This window comes from Notolepis coatsorum (genome assembly GCF_963971535.1).
Source record: "Notolepis coatsorum genome assembly, chromosome: 1".
Classification (NCBI taxonomy): Eukaryota; Metazoa; Chordata; class Actinopteri; order Aulopiformes; family Paralepididae; genus Notolepis; species Notolepis coatsorum.
Window position 1 is genome coordinate 135,475,061 of NC_140165.1, and position 19,829 is coordinate 135,494,889.

A 19,829-nucleotide genomic window follows, 5' to 3' on the forward strand; every position below is an offset into this window, starting at 1 on the left:
CACACACACACACACACACACACACACACACACACACACACACACACACACACACACACACACCCGCATTATCCACACTGTAGTTGTATTGTGATTTGATGCCATGTAGCCAGTATGTTAACTAGAGCATAACCCTCACCTCCCTGATCCACGCACCGCTGACCGTGAAACACCTCAACCTGTCAGCACCACTACAGCCAGCACCACACACACACACACACACACACACACACACACACACACACACACACACACACACACACACACACACACACACACACACACACACACACACACACACTGGCTGATTGAGGTTTGTCTGCTGACTTACACATCCAGAGGAAACGTAGCCCCAGTCGAACTCGCCTCAACCTCTCCACAACTCTGTTGTTTCAGCTTGGCAAGGTGGAAGTCCGCTGCCGCCTCGTCGGAGGATGACATGAAGAGAGGATGAATGTGTGCGTGTGTGTGTGTGTGTGTGTGTGTGTGTGTGTGTGTGTGTGTGTGCGTGTGCGTGTGCGTGTGCGTGTGTGTGTGTGTGCGTGTGCGCGCGTGTGTGTGTGCATACATACATGTTCCTATGTGTCCATGTTTATTTAGCCTCTCAGGCACACGTTGCCATAGGGTTTCAGGAAGTAGACAGGTAAACTGTGGTGAAGCGGACACGACCTCTGACCCAGACCTGCTGAGGTGGGATCAGGCTATTGTCTGGATCACACAGGTGACAAACATTGACATACCTTAGTGAGGTGGAAAACGCTGACACGGCCCGGTCAGTGATGTCTGGCTTTTGTTCCGTCTATCATCACCTGCTAACGACCCGCTGATGACTGGAATCCAATAACAACACTTGAGTGATTGATTGAATTAATGAATTCATTTCCACAGCACTTGTCCACTACTAGTACCACTCAAAGCACTTTACGGAGCCACACAGGACCATATACATGCAGATGTATTAAGAGTTCACACTAGAGATAAATTGATCTTGTGAATTATTACTACACACGGTATCTATATTTTGGTAAGTATCAACTAATTAAATGGCACCAACGGATTTGATGAGTTCATGATGAGATATGATTCTTCTTCTGATGATTTCTTGAGTATCATGCGGGTGTTGCATGTCTGAATGAGTGAGCATTCGTTCATACATAGGGGAGCACTAAGGCATATACTACCCTCATCATATATTTACAAGTCATCTTGATGTTCTTGGGACAAGGCCTACAAACTGCTGCACATTATTGCTTTTTCTCCCATTTTCTCCCCAATTTAGTCGTTCCCTGCACGTGTCACGGTCCTGGTCGTGGCGCTATACCCTACTGTCGGTCTGGGGAGGGTGTGGACTACCACACGCTGCCCTACTGTCGGTCTGGGGAGGGTGTGGACTACCACACGCTGCCCTACTGTCGGTCTGGGGAGGGTGTGGACTACCACACGCTGCCCTACTGTCGGTCTGGGGAGGGTGTAGACTACCACACGCTGCCCTACTGTCGGTCTGGGGAGGGTGTGGACTACCACACGCTGCCCTACTGTCGGTCTGGGGAGGGTGTGGACTACCACACGCTGCCCTACTGTCAGTCTGGGGAGGGTGTGGACTACCACACGCTGCCCTACTGTCGGTCTGGGGAGGGTGTGGACTACCACACGCTGCCCTACTGTCGGTCTGGGGAGGGTGTAGACTACCACACGCTGCCCTACTGTCGGTCTGGGGTAGATGAATGAATGAATGAATGAATGAATGAATGAAAACTTTATTTAACAGATTGCAGAATGGGTACAATACAGTACGGCTCAATACACACAATTGTTAAGGGGATGCAGACCAGAGAAAGACGTTTGTCTTGTTTACATCAGGGTCCCCCATTTTCAATTCATATAGACATTTATGACATACACAACATACATGACATTTATGGCATGTGGGTGTAGACTACCACACGCCTTTTTTCTCGGTCTGGGGAGGGTGTGGACTACCGCACGCCTCATCCTATACATGTGGAGTCTCCAGCCGCTTATTTTCATCTGACAGCGAGGAGTTTCACTGGGAGAGAGTAACACGTGCGGATGTTCATGCTATCTCCCCAGATCCCCTCCCCGCTGAACAGGCACCCCGACCAACCAGTAGAAGTTGCTAATGCAACAACCAGGACTAATATCCTCTCTGACTTCCCACCCGCGAACATTACCAAAAACCCAGGTCTCTGAGCGCTAGGCGAGTGCTTTTACCTCTACACTACCCAGACACCCCAGTGCTACACATTATTGACATAAATCACTGTGCCTCTGGTGCCCTTGTGCCTTGTTTTCAGCACTCTCTTGTGACTCCTTTGACGGAAGGAATAGTCTCCCCCTCTTCTCCCTCCCTCTCCATCTCTCTCCCTTGTGGAGAATCAGAAGACACAGCCTTCATTTTCTATTCCTCTTTAACCTCTTAACACATTGACCGCCAGCAGCAGGGGGCGCTGATCCCCCTTCAGCGCCAGGTCTTTATTCAATGGATATAGTTGTAGACTGCGACATTTGCGAGTGCTTAAAATATATCTTATATTATAGTTATGGGTCTAACACCCGTCGATTGTCAGTGAGTTGCTTCCAGTCAACATGCACAAAACAGATTGTTTTTTCATCTGTACATTTACGTTTGATACCGTTTTGAATATGAGTATGGTTTGGGTGATTCTGGGTAATTCCAGGAAAAGACGAGGAAAAGGCATTTTAGTGTAATCCAGTCATCACGTTGTAATTTTTCAGCTGATTATCTAATCATCCTGAAATCAACGCTAGATTATCATTATTATATCTCCTTGTGCATACATGAAATGGCCATCATAGCGCGCCCCCCCCCACCACAGCCAAAGAAATATCAGATCAACGCAAGATTTTATATATAGAGTCTTTACCTGGTCTCTGATGTAATGCAAAAAATAATAAAAAATTCTGATCGCGGGGGGTTTGAGCTGGAGCATATGTGTGTAGGGTTTTAGAAAATAGGTATTAGGGGTATATTATATACTAACATTTATATAATTGTAACTTCGCTGGATATACACTGTATACGGTTAAAATGTTATTATTGACTATTTTTGTTTTATCCTGTTTCTGTACTTGCATATATTTTAACCACCTTTACTGAAAGTTTCATTATACATTGTGTGTTGAGTACTGACTTTTAATAAGTTTTGTTTTGCAATAATAAAAAAAATTAAAAAAAAAAAATCTGATCGCCATTCCAGTTATCCACAGCGATCCTGTCCCCGACATTACCGAGCGTTACACATGAATGGGCGGGCGGGGTTAGTGTTCCATGCCGTCGTTGTAAAGGCCTGGCTCGCCTGAGTATTTAAACCCCGCCCGCACGGCTCAGATCGGCTCAGAAAACACACCAGACCATTTTCAATGGAATGCAATATCTCTGCAAGGTAGTAGAGGGCGGTGTTGACCGTCTGCCAGCTCAGACAGGGTCTGAAGGGTCTGCAGAGGCTGCAGCCATGAATTATGAATAGATATAGCAAATAAACGAAATAACGATCCCAAAAACTCGTTTTTGGCGATATTCGCATGGCGGGCAATAACGAGTGTACTCGTTCTTGGCAATTAATGTGTTAAGCCTGAGCGGTCCGGTACCGGTACGAGATTTTATTCAGTACTGTATCTACAAAACCTCCTGTTACTCATCTGCCCTTTATTCATTTGCTTAGATTTTTTGATGAATGAGCTCAGTGGCTGTTTTTCATGTCTGGTACATTTTTGCATTGTGTTATTCACCGTCAAAGATGAAAAAAGAAAAGAAAAAAAATTATATTCTCCTTTGGTTCATTACAATTTACTCAAGCCTAGTAACAGACACAATATTTCTGACACTGGGAATACATTCCCTGAGATCCATAGATGTCCCCTAGATACCAAGAACCGGCAAATGGACCTTGTAGAAGTGGAGCAATCTTCCATTTACTTAAGTATGTATTTTAAGGCGGATTTTCAGAAAATATGGCTAGGGCTTAAGAGGTTAAAATGGAGATGGGGTCTAAAGGTCTTTGATCTCCACGCTCGGGTGCAGACTAGCCGGCCCTAACCCACTTGGCTCGTGGCTTCATGTAAGGAGAGCAAAGTTTAAAGACAGACAGACAGACAGACAGACAGACAGACAGACAGACAGACAGACAGACAGACAGACAGACAGACAGACAGACAGACAGACTTAAGCAGGCTGCAGCACAGTGGATGGACAGGGTTTCTATTTATTTTCTTCCCCACAACAGTCCACGAGAGCTCGCTCTGCCATTGATGGATTCATTTTCAAGGCACAGAGGGAACGAAAAAAGACAAAATTAAGGAGAGAGCAGAGAGGTGAGTCAGAAATAGAGAATGATGTGGAGGAGAAAGATATATATATATAGAGATATATAGAGATAGAGAGAGAGAAGGAGAAAAAGAGAGAGACAGTGAGAGAGAGAGAAAGAAAAAGAGAGAGAGAAAGAGAAAGAAAGAGAGAGACAGGGAAAGAGAGAGTGATAAAGGAGATCTTCTTAGCTATTCCCTTTGTTTTTCTCTCTTTTTCTGTTGTATGGATTTTCAGATTTCAGCTTTGGAGAGACTGAAAAAGGGGGAAGGTTTAAATGTAGAAGCTTCAACAGTTCATCAAACAGAATCAATCTTGCAGGAATAAGGTCTGTGTGGAAAACAGCTGAATCAACCAGTCGATTAATAAAAGTAAATTTTTTTGTCATTATCTTGGAGATATTTGTGATCATCTGCAAAACAACATCACCTCACAGATCTTGGGGAAAAAACAAGTACTGAGTGGGAGATGGTGTGGAGGAGAGTGTCAGGGTGTTGGATCAGTACTGGAGATATTAGCTATAAAGAATAACATTTTATGCTTTGGAGACATTGAAAAGGGGTCAGGTTTAGATAGTATTTGTTAACTTTTATGTCGAGATCTGGTTGATGAAAACGTAACGTAAACATAAAAAGTAAAGTATTATCGAGCTGAATGTTTTAAGATATTGATTAAAAATATCAGATAAACACTACTACACTATTTTGGTTTCACTCACCCACTCACTCAGCCTCCCACTCACTCAGCCTCCCACTAGGGCTGGGCAATATGACGATATTATATAAATATCGGGTACAGTTCATTAACGATACACTTTTTAAACGTATCGTGGATATCGTGATGTTTTGCCCAAGAGGATTGTGTCGCGTCAATCTGGTCCACACGTTGAAACTTTTGAACAATGCCGCCCCCCCCACACACACACACACACACTACTGCATCAAAGTTACTACTTATGATAACAAAGGCATTCGTTTTGTGGCATTAACGTTATATATAGTTACACGTTCAATAACATCAGCGTATTTATATAGCAACGTCCGAGGTCGACCTAGATAGATAGCAAGCATTAGTCGTTCATATCTCAGCCCGTGCTGACTCAGTTGTGCCCATTCTGCGGTCTGTTAATAAAGTTTTCAATCAGACAGATGTATGGAAAGGCTTTTATTATAACATTTGTTGCAGTAACATTAAGCCTCATTTAGTCATCCTGCGGAGCTAAAAGCTAAACGTCGGCCGCGGGGAGCTACCGCTACCGTTGTTGTTGTCGTTGAGCTGAGCTCTCGTCAAAATCAATGGCGGATATAGCGGAAGTAAAAAATTAATACGCGCTTGCCGATTGGTGCTAAGAACAGCAGGGCGGGTGCAAGCGGTGTGACGTAATTGGCAGACTCGACTGTCAATCAAAATGATTCTGTTTGCCGTCTGAATGAATGAAAACGTTATTAACAGATTGCAGAATGGGTACAATACAGTACGGCTCAATACAACAACAGTGGACTGGAGGATGCAGACCAGAGAAAGACTTTCGTCTTGTTTACATCAGGGTCCCCCATTTTCAATTCATCATATTTCATATCTAAATCATATAATATCTCATTGCTAAATATATGCAATATATAATCTAATAATCCAATAATCTAAATCTAATATATAAGATAAAAATGCTAAATGCATGGGTATTTTATTTTGTCTTTAATGTTAGCTTGCAAACTCAAATACTGTCTTGGTAAGCCTCATAATGAATTGTTATCGTGATATCATATTTAGGCCATATCGCCCAGCCCTACCTCCCACCCACTCACCTACTCACCCACTCACCCACCCACTCACTCAACCACCCACCCACCCATTCACCCACTCACTCACCCACCCACCCACTCACTCACCCACCGACCCACCCACCCATTCACCCACTCACTCACCCGGTCACCCACTCACCCACTGTATATATATATCCCAGAAATAGATATGCTATGTACACTGTTTGCCCTTAACTAAATTAATGCTTGGTTCTAAACTTGTAAAGGACCGTAATATACTTGTCAGATTTGAGTGAGATTGAGTCAGCTGTACAAGAGATTGTCTCGTCTATTCCCTTTGCTTTCCTTCTCATTATTTATTTATCTTTTGCTTGTATTGATTTTCTGATTTCTGCTTTGGAGACTTTGAAAAGTGGGCAGATTTAGAAGCTGTATGTCCTGACACACCTGGGGGGAGGGGGGGGGGGCTCTTACAACAGTTTTCAAACTTGCAGGAATGGAAAAATAAGTCAAACTGAATGTTTCTCTGCATCATTGAACTTGGTTGACCCTGGAGGAGGAAGATGTCTGAGAGAGCAGCTGAACTTATAAGTCAGTCGATTAATAATTTATGTTTGGACTGTTTGGGCAACGTGTAAGGACAGCAATAAAAATGTCATTACCTTGCAGATATTTGTGATACTCCGCAAAACAACTTCTCACCTCACCTTTTAAAAATAAATAAAATAAAATGAGACTGTGAGAGTTGTCTTGAGTGGGAGTTTGTGTGGAGGAGAGTGTCAGAGTGTTGGATCAGGAGTGATTAGCTATTTTATGCTAGATGTATTTGTTAACTTCTATGTCGAGATCTGGTTGATGAAAACGTACGGTTATGTATGCTCTGCGTCATACTACAATACTATTCCCATCCGCTCCTCTACATAAGCAGGGGTGTGGCCATACCATCAGCTCCTTCCCAAGTCTTTCACCACAAGGCAAGACCACGGGGTCCTCAGTGAGTCCGACGCAGAGCGTCACTACACTCATATAACTATGGTTATATACATAACCGTACGTTATAGTATTGTGTAGCTCCGCTCTGCGTTATACTGCAATACAGGAGCTGAGCAGAGCGGAGCTTGACAAATGCACCCGCTGAGGCCCCCCACGACCATCAGAACCGGGGAGGACCCGAGCCCCCGGACCCCCCTAGCGGAGGACGGGAGGGTGTCGGATCCGACTGCGCGAAGAGGAGTCTTCAGCAACTCAACGCACAGGGTGAGCAGACGGTGGGGCGTACCTAGGGCTGGGCGATATGGCCTAAATATGATATCACGATATTTTCTGACCTTTCGGCGATACACGATACACATCACGATGTTTTTCTTTTTTTCCCCAAACAATTCATTATGAGGCTTACCAAGACAATTTGAGTTTGCAAGCTAACATTAAAGACTAAATAAAATACCCATGCATTTAGCATTTTTATATTATATATTAGATTTAGATTATTGGATTATTAGATTATATATTGCATATATTTAGCAATGAGATATTATATGATTTAGATATGAAATATGATTAATTGAAAATGGGGGACCCTGATGTAAACAAGACGAAAGACTTTCTCTGGTCTGCATCCCCTTAACAATTGTATGTATTGAGCTGTACTGTACCCATTCTGCAATATGTTAATAAAGTTTTAAATCAATCAATCAATCAATAAATAGCATTTTAGCATTTTTATGAAACTACTGTATATTTGTATGTCTCTAAATGTTTTGATGAATTGAAAATGGAGGACCCTTATGTAAAAAAGCCGAAAGTCTTTTTCTGGTCTTCATCCCCCAGTCCACTGTTGTTGTATTGAGCTGTACTGTATTGTACCCATTCTGCAATCGTTAATAACGTTTCCATTCATTCGATCATTCAGCCGGCAGAGTCTGCCAATTACGTCACACCGATTGAACCCGCCCTGCTGTTCTTAGCACCAATCGGCAAGCTCTATGCGTTTTTTACTTCCGCAATTGATTTTGACGAGAGCTGAGCTCAGCTCAACGACAACAACAGCTCCCTGCGGCAGACGAGTGATTACCAGCGCACCGCAGCATGACTAAACAAGCCATAATGATTTTATTGCAACGAATGTTATAATAAAAGCCTTTCCATACATCTGTCTGATTGAAAACTTTATTAACAGACCGCAGAATGGGCATGCACAACTCCGCACGGAGATATGAACAGTAACGCTTGCTATCTATGTCGTCATTGGACATTGCTATGTTTGGGTAAATACGCTAATGTTATTGAACGTGTAACTATATAACGTTAATGCCACAAAACGAATGCCTTTGTTAATAATAATTAGTAACTTTGATGCAGTAGTGTGTGTGGGGGCGGCGTTGTTCAAAAGTTTGAACGGGTGTGGACCAGATTGACGCGACACAATCCTCTTGGGCAAAACATCACGATATCCACAATACGTTAAAAAAGTGTATCGTTAATGAACTGTACCCGATATTTATATAATATCGTCATATCGCCCAGCCCTAGGCGTACCCACGACTACACAAACGTGCAACCCGCATGCCACTAGGGAACGAACGGAAAGGAACAAACCCCCGTTACCACCCCTAACATCACAGGGTCAAGAGCAAAAGCCCAACCCTGTGGCAAGGCCGTAGCAGCGGAGCACGAAGGAGGACCCAGACCCAGGAAGGGACTGGACCCCCCCGGAAAAGGGGGCCTGGAGAGGCCAATGACGCCACAGCATCGAGACCTCACCAGGCCGTCACTAGTGACACCGCCCCCCACATCGCCAGCGTATTCGGACAGGGCCCATCCAAGAGCAGGCCCTTCCCCCCTATAGCACGCTGCCTAGCTTACTGAACCTGGTATTCCCAGGCAGTCTCCCATCCAAGTACAAACCAGGCCTGAACCTACACAGCTTCCGAAATCAAACGAGATCGGGCGTGTTCAGGTTGGTATGGCTGTAAGCGCGAAGCACTCAAGAGGCTACACCCACAGCGGGAGCAGGCAGCGCACTGGGGAGACGACCCCCAAAAGAGGTCGATCCCTCAATCCAGGCAACAGGCCACTCGACCTGAGCCTGGAGCACTGCGGACTAGACAGGCGCCAAAGGGGTCTGCTGAAACACCACGGCGGAAGGGGCGTATGCTGGCATTGTTGTGCACCATGTCACAGCCTCCACAAAAACCCCTCGACTAGAGGGGCCGAGGCAGAGAAGGCTGACATGATTGGCAGACGTCATGAAAGGTGCAGGGGCACACTCACAGGTAGACGGGGCCAAACCCGGCCTACCCCGAGAGTTGACTCCGCTACCAACACACCAGGGAACCAACCACCCCCTTGGTTCTAACATGAGGCGGTTGTTCCTATAACCCCCCAAGAAAAAACTCCAAAACACAACTGCGGATATACACTGGCTATACCGCAGTACAAGTGTTTCAGTTTTCAAGACGGGGTTAACCCAGGCCAACGGGTCGACGAAAACAGTTTAGAACCCGGGCCCGGCGGACCGGGACGTACACAGGGATGCCGGAGGAGTTCAAGAATCGCCTCAACAGCCCCCTCCCAGCCCTGCCTAAGCAGGAGAAGAGAGGGGCGAAAAATAATGGAGAAGGACCAGGCTCCCTTAGCGCAGCGCAAGGTACAACACAACATCGACCAAGCAACAGTGAGGGGTAACACGTAGTAACACAACCATGAACATCTCCATAATGTCAAACCCTGCAACGCCCGGGCCGACCTGGCATTTTCCCCCCCGAAAAAAGCACAAGTCCCTCAGGGTACCAGAACAGCAGATCTGCGCCCCGGCGGACAACGGGTTAACTGACCTGGACCGGCGCGACCAGAATCAGTCCCGTGCCCTAATCACGCCGCCATCCCCAGTCCCAGGAGGGGGGTAGGTACCCGTGTCGATCCAAAACATTATAGAGGGCGCCACCCAGACGGTCCCCTTCGTACCGCGCCCGGTGGCCCACCCCAAGGGCATGAGACCCCTCTACCAATGCTTTGATCTATTCCCTTAACATCCCCCAGATATGAACGAGAATTCATCGAGACAAGCCTAGTACACTGGCGCTCGGAAGAGACAACTCCATCCCAGTTGCCCCATAAAAACGCTGTTTCAATAATGAGCAACCAAGGCGCGCAAGCCCATGCGTGGTTCCTATCAGAAGCACCCAGGGCCAGCACTATGTACGCGTCGAGACCCAAAACATATCAATGGATAGTCTTAACAAGAAACCAGATACCGTTCCTCCAAGCCGCCTGGGAGAACGACAAGAAGCCGTTTTTTCAAAGAAAGAAATACGGACATGGGTCCCATGCGACGCGGCTGAGGGAAAACAACACCCCGTCAACCATGCTCCATAAAAGAGGGGACGGGGAGCGACCCCAGAGAGACTTCCCACGTGAGCAACAATTTGAAAAGTTTATGTAACGTGACCAAAGGCTCAAGCTACATATATACCGAGCGTAGCAGAACTCTCGAGTTCCTATGCACCGCAACACCAACTTGACAATAACAGAGAACCACACATGGGGCCTGTAAAGAACTCACGGAAGTCGGCGACCAATAGAAACGCGCCCAGTGACGTATTCTATGGTGGGGGAATCCCATGACTCAACCGACCATGATAGGCGAGGAGTCAGGGAATTCCCTACCCCCCCCCCCCCCCCCCTCTCTACCCCGTGCCGCACTGACCAATCAGCGCGGTAGGACCGAATGATAGAGGGCCCAACCCCCCGACCAATCAGAAAAGATGGAGGGGTTTATTCGGTTACCCCCTCATGATCCCATGCCCCGTATACGATAGTAAACAAGCCATGATGATACCTATGTAGCCAGCATGCTAATGAAACAGTGTATATCCTAACAGGATAAGCTAACCCAACGCACGCTAGCCACAGACGACAACACGTCTGCGAACAGGGTTTATAACAAGGCCAATGTTTATGTGTGAACATGACACCCGTGTTTTACGTTTCAAGAAAAAACACAGAAGATCGAGAGAGAGGTCTATAAGACCATGGTACAAACTACACACACAAGTACTTCTGTAGGCCAACACTACAGTGTTGTGGCTCAATGCCACTGTTTCAAACGTAACAGAACACACAACCCCCTCATACAACGGTAAATCTTTACCACTATAGGAAGAAACATATTTCTTCAGGACGAGGAAAGAAAAAAGCCTTTCGACCGAGTGTTAGCTACAGGCCTTGCTAAGCACACATATATATGTAGCGACCAGCTAAAGACTAAAAGTCCAGCTCTCCTATCAACCCCACAACTAGGCGAAGGTTCTACACATCGTATCCCCAACATATGCAGTGAATAAACACACAGTTTCTAACAAAAAATAGTCCCTCCTAGGAGGGACCTTTTATTAATGTACAAAATCATATTTGGGGCGGGGAAGGGAACAGGGGTAAACAGGGGGGGAAAGTCACTTTAGCGGCGCCTGCCACGAACAGCTTGGTGCTTGCCCCCAAGGGGAGCCTTAGGCCCGGAGGGACGGTACTGGGGTGCCTGGCCACGACGATCCCTACCGTCACCTCCGGGCGTGGGTTGGCTGGCTGCGGCGGTCGAGGCACCCTCTCTCCTCCTGGCCTTCTTGGCCGAAGGTCCAGCAGTGGCCGTGGTGGTGGCGGTGGCGACGGTCGCGGGTCCCTCCGTCGAACCTCACCGGCGACATCGGGTGGGGGGAAATGGGGCTGGAGCACTGCACGCTCCTCCTCCATGTCCCTGCAAGCCGCCGTCATCAGCTGCATCGCCGACCCGAGAGCCCAGCATCGGAGAGGGGGCCGTGAGCAAAGGAAGTCTCTTCTGCTCCGGCACCCGCGCTTTCTCCAGCCAAAGGTGGCGCTGAGTTAGGCGCCGGTTACACCTTAGTTTCGTTTTCGTTTCATTGTCAGATGAGTTTTCGCCGCAACGTAGCAGGACACAGTCACACTTTCGTTTTTGTCACCTGAGCACAGTGATGTAGTACACTGCCAAAGCAGTAGGTGGCAGTAGGTGGCGAACATGAAGGCAATTTCAACCAATCAGAACTTGAATGTGCCAATACACTTCCTGCAAAGAATATGTCAACAAGGCGGGCGCCTATGGGCGCCACCATATTTTTTTTTTTTTTTTTAAACTTTGACCATTCCGCTGGTTCTTTTTGCGTTTATCGCTTTTTCTCTGGTCAAGTATGACCGACAGAAACAGGTTGAATGGGGGTACAGATGGGGGGAAAGACACTCTGAGAAAGTTACGGCTTGTCCGGGAGTCGAACTCGCTAACCCAGATCCGTGACGAGCACGGTTGTCCCCGACGCCGAAATAGCGTTCGAGGTACGCGGTGAGCTACTGGAGCTCCCGGGCGCCACCATCTTTTGCCTATTTACCCAATGCAGCAATTCTTTTTTAGCAAAGTCTAATAAAAGTGCAATAAACAAAACGGATACATTCACTGTGTGTTCTGCCTGTCATTTGTTGATGAAACAAAACTAACATCAACACAAGTGACCACCAAGAGCGGATAGTTTAGTCTAAAAAAAGATCGGTAGCTACATTGTTAGCTGCATGCTAACGTCAATGGAAAATGCCATTATAACAGTATAGCATTGTGGCTAGAAGCTAACATTAGCTCACGCTAGTTAGCCAGCACCAAACTGATGATATCGGGAGCTATCAGTAGTTAGATAACATTAGAGACAACGCTGTGTGTATTAAACAAAGGTGAATAGATGACTGGGCCATTTTGTTTAATGCTTGTTAAGTTGAAAGAGGAGCTTTGAGCTAACAGGGTCTGATAGCTAACACTAGCTCATGTTAGCCAACCAATCGGTAATGCTAGCAGAATGAATGGATGTAAACTTTATTTAACATATTGCATATGGGTACAATACAATACGGCTCAATACAAACAATTGTTAAGGGAATGCAGACTGTTGTAGCTTGGACTGGGGTCCTTATAACAATAACTTGACAACACATGGTAGCTGCAGCTATTTGGGACAGCTCTGCTGTCACCTGAAGGGCACGCAGATGGTATCTACTGCGCATGGGCGTTTTCGCAACAACGGCTCCGTGAAGGCTACACGACTGTTGTCGGCGAGTTTTGGCGCTGCTCAAAAACGGAAAACACAATTTAGCGTTTTCAGCGTATCCGCCAAAAAACGCCAAAAAACGCATTTCTGTGTAAAAGGGACATGAAACGTATTCAAACGTATTCAAAAAACGACCACAAAAACACTAGTCTAACTGGTCCCTTAGAGTGGCCAGGGCGCGTATCTTCCCGGCGGCAATTGCCTGCAGCTGTATCGGGTGCAGGATGGCTCCAGCCGCCTGGGCATGCAGGACTTGTTGTTGTTCGTCCGGCACCGTACCGCCCGCCATCATCCCTGACATGAAGCGCGCTAGCTGCGCAATGTTGGACGTCGCAGCTAGGCTCTGAGTCGAGGCTCCAGTTGGCCAGTCACTCCAGTTGGCCAACTGCCTAGCCGATTTCCCTTGGGGAACCGGCTTCCGCAACGGCTCCCACACCACCTCAGGACAAAGGAGAGACGCCATCGGGCTATCAAGCCGAGGCACCCCTTCCTTCAGTCCCTCGACCAAACCCACCACCCGCGTGACTTGCACGTAGGCGGGGGTAATGCCAATGATGCGGGAGATCACCTGTCCCTGACGCACGTAGGCCTCCATTGAGGGGAAGAATGGGCAGACAACGCCCGTCTCCCTCACAGGACGACGTTTCCATAGATGACCTATCAAGTCATCTGGGACAGGGGCAGGCAGTGAGCTCCGGGAACAAGGCACGTAATTCCCCATGCGCACCGTCCTCCACGCAGCTCGCGTCCCTCACGTACGGGAGGCTACCACTCATTGTAGTGCCACCATCCGATGTGGCCGATAGCAGGGCATCCCGTCCCCGAGTCGGAGGTTCTAACCCAACACCGGAGTACGAGGAACCCCAAGGAGACATACCACCCCCTGCCACACCCTGAGGGGGAGAGTGATGCGTCCCCACCGGGGCGTCAAACAAGAGCGCCTCCGCTTCCACCATGAAATCCTCTGTTTCCATCGGACACAGAGAAGCAGAAGCACCCTCATCTGGCTCCAGCAGCTCACCAAAACCAGGCCGTTCGCCCCTGCAGGCCACCCTCCTACGATGGGAACGAGCAGAGGCAAAGAGCTTGCGTCTCAGATCCTCCGCTTCCAGAGGAGCCGTCAGCCTATCGGCCGACCGCCCCCCAGCGGCGGGGGAACCAGAGCAGGAACTAGGCCATCTCACAGGAGACGGCCTTGGTTCACCAGCTCCTCGGAGAGGCAAACTATCCACCGGACGCCGATCGGGTACGGTTGACTGCCACGACCGCGGAGTCAACGCAGCCCCACGACGCACGGCGGAGGCGGCAATGGTGAACCTCTGGTGAAGGGTGACATTGCTAGCGCTCGAACCCCCCGAAGAAGACATTATAACTTAGCCTTTTTCTCTTAAATTGTGAGAGAGAAAAAAATAATAATAATAATGTCAACGCAGCTCCGACTTCTTCAAAATTCCAGCAATCTTCAAAGTGTGGTACATGCAGGCACTTGATGTGGTGAAAACTGAAGAAGGAGCTGATGGTATGGCCACACCCCTGCTTATGTAGAGGAGCGGATGGGGGTGTGGCCAGACAGATGAGGTATGTAAAGGTGCATGTGAGAATTTATTCAGTGCTAGTACTGATGTGGAAGAGTATTGCAGTATGACGCAGAGCGGAGCTACACGATACTATAACATAAAAAGTTTTCAATACATTGAAAAAGTCCAAAGTAAAGTGGTTTCGTACTTGTTAATATTACAATTGCTTTCTCTGATTTGTGATTTGGATGTATTGAAAGGTGGAGAGGTTTAGATTTGGAAGCTTGATTTGTGATTTAGATATATTGAAAGGTGTGGCGGGGGGGTAGATTTGGAAGATTGATTTGTGATTTGGATGTATTGAAAGGTGGGGAGGTTTAGATTTGGACGCTTTATTTGTGATTTGGATATAATATTGAAACGTGGGGGGAGTAGATTTGGAAGATTGATTTGTGATTTGGATATATTGAAAGGTATTGTAGGTAGATTTGGAAGCATTAAGTCTGACACAACTTTTTTTTAAATTAATAAAAACACACACACACACAAAAAAACGATTTGCCCTTGACTAAACTACTGCTTGTTTCCAAACTGGTAAACTACCTTAAAAATACTTGACAGATTTGAGAGAGATGTAGAGAAAGAGTTGAGTCATTAGGTGTGGAGGAGGTGCAGGAAAGAGAGTCTCATCTATTCTCTTTTGTTTCCTGCCTTTTATTTATTTAGATTTCTTTGCTCGTATGGATTTTCTGATTCTGAGTCTGAAACTTTGAAAAGCAGATCTGGAAGCTGCATGGCATGACACAGCTGGGGAAAAGAAGCACTAGCTAACACTTCTTAACACTTTGGCTGCCAGGAAACGTGTTTAGACGTCATTGCCGGCCATGCTCAAGTTGCCGGAGGACGCTGTACAGCGTCCTTATATCAATATTTCAAAAATCTGCGATCGGATTCATATGTCCCCTCCGCTGGCCTGAGATCCACCAGGAGGACCCACTGAGCTCTCTGGCGGTTCAGGAGCGCCATCTGGTGGCCGATCGGCGCAATCGCTTAAACAGGAAGTGGCATAGAGGTTGTGCTGGACGTCCGTATTACTTCCGGGCACTCGCTATAGGTCCCGGCATTCTAGCTCGTCACAATACACAGTGATCGATTGCCAATAACTCGATAAACAACATGATTTGGACGTATATACCATTATACAAGCTGGAGATGGACCGGGTAAATCTACATCCCATAATGATAAGATGTCTACTCTACGATGATCGCCCAACGGCGCGCGGAGACTGGGGTGAGTTTTAGCGTGTAACGTTACCGTCTTCGATACTAACTGCTATTATCAACATTTGACCCACATTAGATGATTGGTATAACGCTGCCCACGGAATTATAAACGCCCCCTAGCCCATCCGGTCAACATCAGATGACGTGTAGTAACTTCTAGAAGTACGTCTAGTTGGAATTTTTTATATCGCGCTGATTGCCATAAAACTGTATTGCATCATCAATATAATGCATTTGGGGCTATAGATCACATTCTGGAGAAAGCTGCAGAAAGAGATGAAAACATACTTATACATTAGACCATACTTTACTATGAATATGTGAATGAAAAAGTTTAACGTTGCTACACAATGAACAATACATATAGGACTTTGAATGGGCCCTAATAATGGCAATGTAGCAATAGAATTTAAAAAGTTATAGCCATGCAAAGAAGGGGTACTTCTCCATAGACAAATAGAGCCGGCAACCTATGGTATATCATGAATTTAACCAAAGTGTTAAAGTTCCATAAGCTGAAACAGAAAAAGAGAAACTCAAAATTTACTTTGAAATACAAAAAAAAGTCAATTGTATTTGTCACATATAAGATACATGTACATTGTAGTGAAATGCTTGGTTCTGTATGACCCTCCTGAGATTGTGCTTTATACAGTAAAAGAGTAAAGACCAAACAATATACAAAATATACAAAACTGAAAAAAAAAAAAAAAAAGCGAAATGCAAAAATGAGGTAGAAGAGGTAGTGCAAATGTGTAAGAATAAACAGATACAATATGGTGTAATGTTTAAAAAGTATTTAAAGTGCTTTAAATGTACGAACATTTAGGGAAGGTGAATTCATGGTGACATACTAATATATTACTGTAAAACAAGTCTTTTGAATGGACCCTGATGTGTTTTCCTCTTCATTCTCCCTGTGTTCTCTCTTTGAACTCCTCCAGTCCAGCATCAGGTCACAGCATTGTCCCATGTTGACAGAGCAATCTGGGCTATCAGAGAGGTTGCTGGCTCTCGGGGACAGTTCCTTTGAACCAAAGACTTTGCCACTTTGATCAATTCTAGTGGACTATCTGTGTTTATTGATTCATTAATGCTGTCTCTCTTTCTGTGTGACTTGTATCTGCACCCTGATCAGAGCCAAAGATACCGGTATGGCCGGCCAAGTCAATAGACAAGACTTTGCCACAGGCCTGAGATAGGTCTGTCACCGTTCATTTATTTGACGTGATATTACCTTAATCAGTATGTGACATTAATATTTGAATTAATACTATTATTATTGTTAGTGGTAGTATTATATAAGTTATTATATAAATTATTTGTTTTTTTGTTTTTATTTCTTGTTATTAGTGTTCGATACATTGGAACACTTTTATCCAAAGCGCTTTACAACTTATTCCTCACATTCACCCAGTTACTCACACATTCACACACCGACAGCAGAGGCAGCCATGCATCGGGAGCCGTTAGGAGTTAAGTGTATTGCTCAAGGGCACTTCAACATGCCGGGAGGAGCCATAATCGAACCAGGAACCTTCTGATTACCAGACGGCCGCTCTACCTCCTTAGCCTCTGTCGCCCAAGTATATGTATATATATCCCCTCATTTTTTATGAGCTACATAAATATATTTCTTCAGTAAATAATAAGAAATATAATGCATTTTTTAATCTGATGGTTTTTATTTTTTTATTTTAATAACACAGATCACGTCTGGGGAAGTTAGGAAAACAAAAAGAGTAAAAATCCAAGTAATCTGTTCTCTGCGGAGAGAAACACTGAATGTTACTAAATGTTACTAGATTACTTTTGAGTACCTTTCACAGACATTCTGAAAAAACACTTGTGAAGCAGTTCACATCAGTGCAACAATCAGACGCAAAACATTTCAATGAACTCAAAGCATCAAACATCGCAGTATAGTGTGGGATATTCGTGGATATCCTGAAGAATGTTCTCAGTCAACCGAGTTTCAGTTAATAACAAGGTTTATTAACTAGACAGATAGAAATATACCTAGCAGTTAGAGAGAATGGCTGAGGGGCTCGCCCCAGGTGATCAGCTGAATGACCCAGGTAGAGACCAGGAATGCTGTCGGGAGGAGCCTTATATAGTTAAAAGGGGGGAGGTGGTCCCATTTGATAGGTCAATGGGGGGGGGGACACAGGATAGGGGATAAAGGGGAGGGGGATGTCTTTACACGAGAGTTGGGGGATCAATATATTATTCCACAATAGCAAGGTCACAAAACACAGCTGCTATATTGTTTTTTACTTAGTAGTGTAGCCTAGAGTGAAAGTAACTTTGTTTTACTTTATTAAGGGTAAAGGTAGAAAGCTAAGCGGGTTAACTGGGTACACGTGGACCGGTAGAATCCTTGGCCGTCGTCGTGGCCGTAAAATAGAGGACAAAGGAAAGAGCCTCAGCTCCATCTTTAGTGTTCCTGTTGATCTCATCTCATCACACGGACACCGCTTCCTCATAACATCCTTGCCAGTAATCTCCCTCGCACATTTTCTTTTTTATTATAATGTTTTATGGTAACTGGTTGCTAAGCAACAAAGAAGGTACATCTGAAGTTTTATTTTTTCTATTTCTTGCGTTTGTTTCTTTTCCGGAGTCGTGCCCCCACCTCTCAACCTCTCACAGACCTGCAGCTGATCGGTCGCAGGGTCCTCAGGAGGTAGAGCGCTCGTCTGGTAACCGGAAGGTTCCCGGTTTAATTCCGCCTCCTCCCCCCCGGGCCACGTGTCCTTGAGCAAGACACTTAACCGCTAACTGCTCCCGATGAGCAGGTTGGCACCTTGCATGGTTGCCTCAGCCGTCGGTGTGTGTGAATGGATAAATGTGAGACATGAGCTATAAAGCGCTTTGGATAAGAGCGCTGTATAAATGCAGTCCATTTAGGAGTAGTAGCAACCGGTTTCACACTTGCATCATTTTGATGACTATCGGCGGTGAGAGGGGATTTAATACCTTTGATTCACGTGGTTAGCGGCATTTACAAGTCTTCATACTCGCAAGTCGCAAGTTGTTTTGAACACGTACAGTAATATCTTTTGGGCCTCCGCCATAATGCTTGAGGAGTGATCAGGTATCTCTCTCCCACCGGCCTTGGATAGTTCATCAGTATGTATGTCTATATGACTAATGCATGAGGGGATGCTGACGTGCCTGGAATTCATAATCACACGGTTCACATGGGGAGGGTTATTTAACGGGCCTTTTTACAGTTGAGGCTATTGTTATTATGCTAACTAGAAGCATGTCTGGAGAAGCCCAGTCTGTGCTCATCTGTTTCACCCCTACACTAGGTAAACTCTGTCCAGGAGGCATTTATCCTCTCCTCCTCTCCTCCTCTCCTCCTCCTCTCACACTCCACCCATCATCTCAGGGGAAAAAAAGAAGAAAGGGGGGAGAGAGAGAGAGAGAGAGAGAAAAGAAGCCCGGTGTGCATAAATGAAGGTTCAACAAGGTTCAATGAAACACTTATACAATTTGCTGCAATATAGCTGGGTTTTATAATCTCATTATCATCTTAGAGCCAGATTTGCCCATGAGGGCTGTTCTGTATTCACTCTTATTAGCTCTGCAGATTTGTCCATTTGTCCTGTTCCTTCCGCCTCTCGGCCAGTCACTGAGACAGGATCTCCAATAACCCAGCCACCCCCTTCTCGTCTTGTTCCCTCTCTTTTTTTCCTTTTCTATCCTTCCGTACCTCCTAGCTCCTTATTTGTGGTTGTGTTGACTTGGCTTTGCCACAGGGCAGGCACAAAGCAATTTACTAAACAGTCAGATGATAACTTAGATTTCTTTT

The 19,829-nt window shown here is 45.9% G+C and overlaps 1 protein-coding gene across 1 annotated transcript in view; it reads left to right on the top strand.

Moving 5' to 3' along the window:
- LOC311222851 (cotranscriptional regulator ARB2A-like) overlaps nucleotides 1–14,382 on the top strand; it is a gene marked incomplete at both ends in the record, with an annotated part of 187,448 nt that extends 173,066 nt beyond the window's left edge. Inside the window, one exon of the mRNA XM_084307487.1 lies at nucleotides 14,192–14,382. Within this exon, the coding sequence (XP_084163613.1) occupies nucleotides 14,192–14,382 (191 nt within the window). The remainder of the gene's footprint in view (nucleotides 1–14,191) is intronic.
- Nucleotides 14,383–19,829: the final 5,447 nt, after the last annotated feature.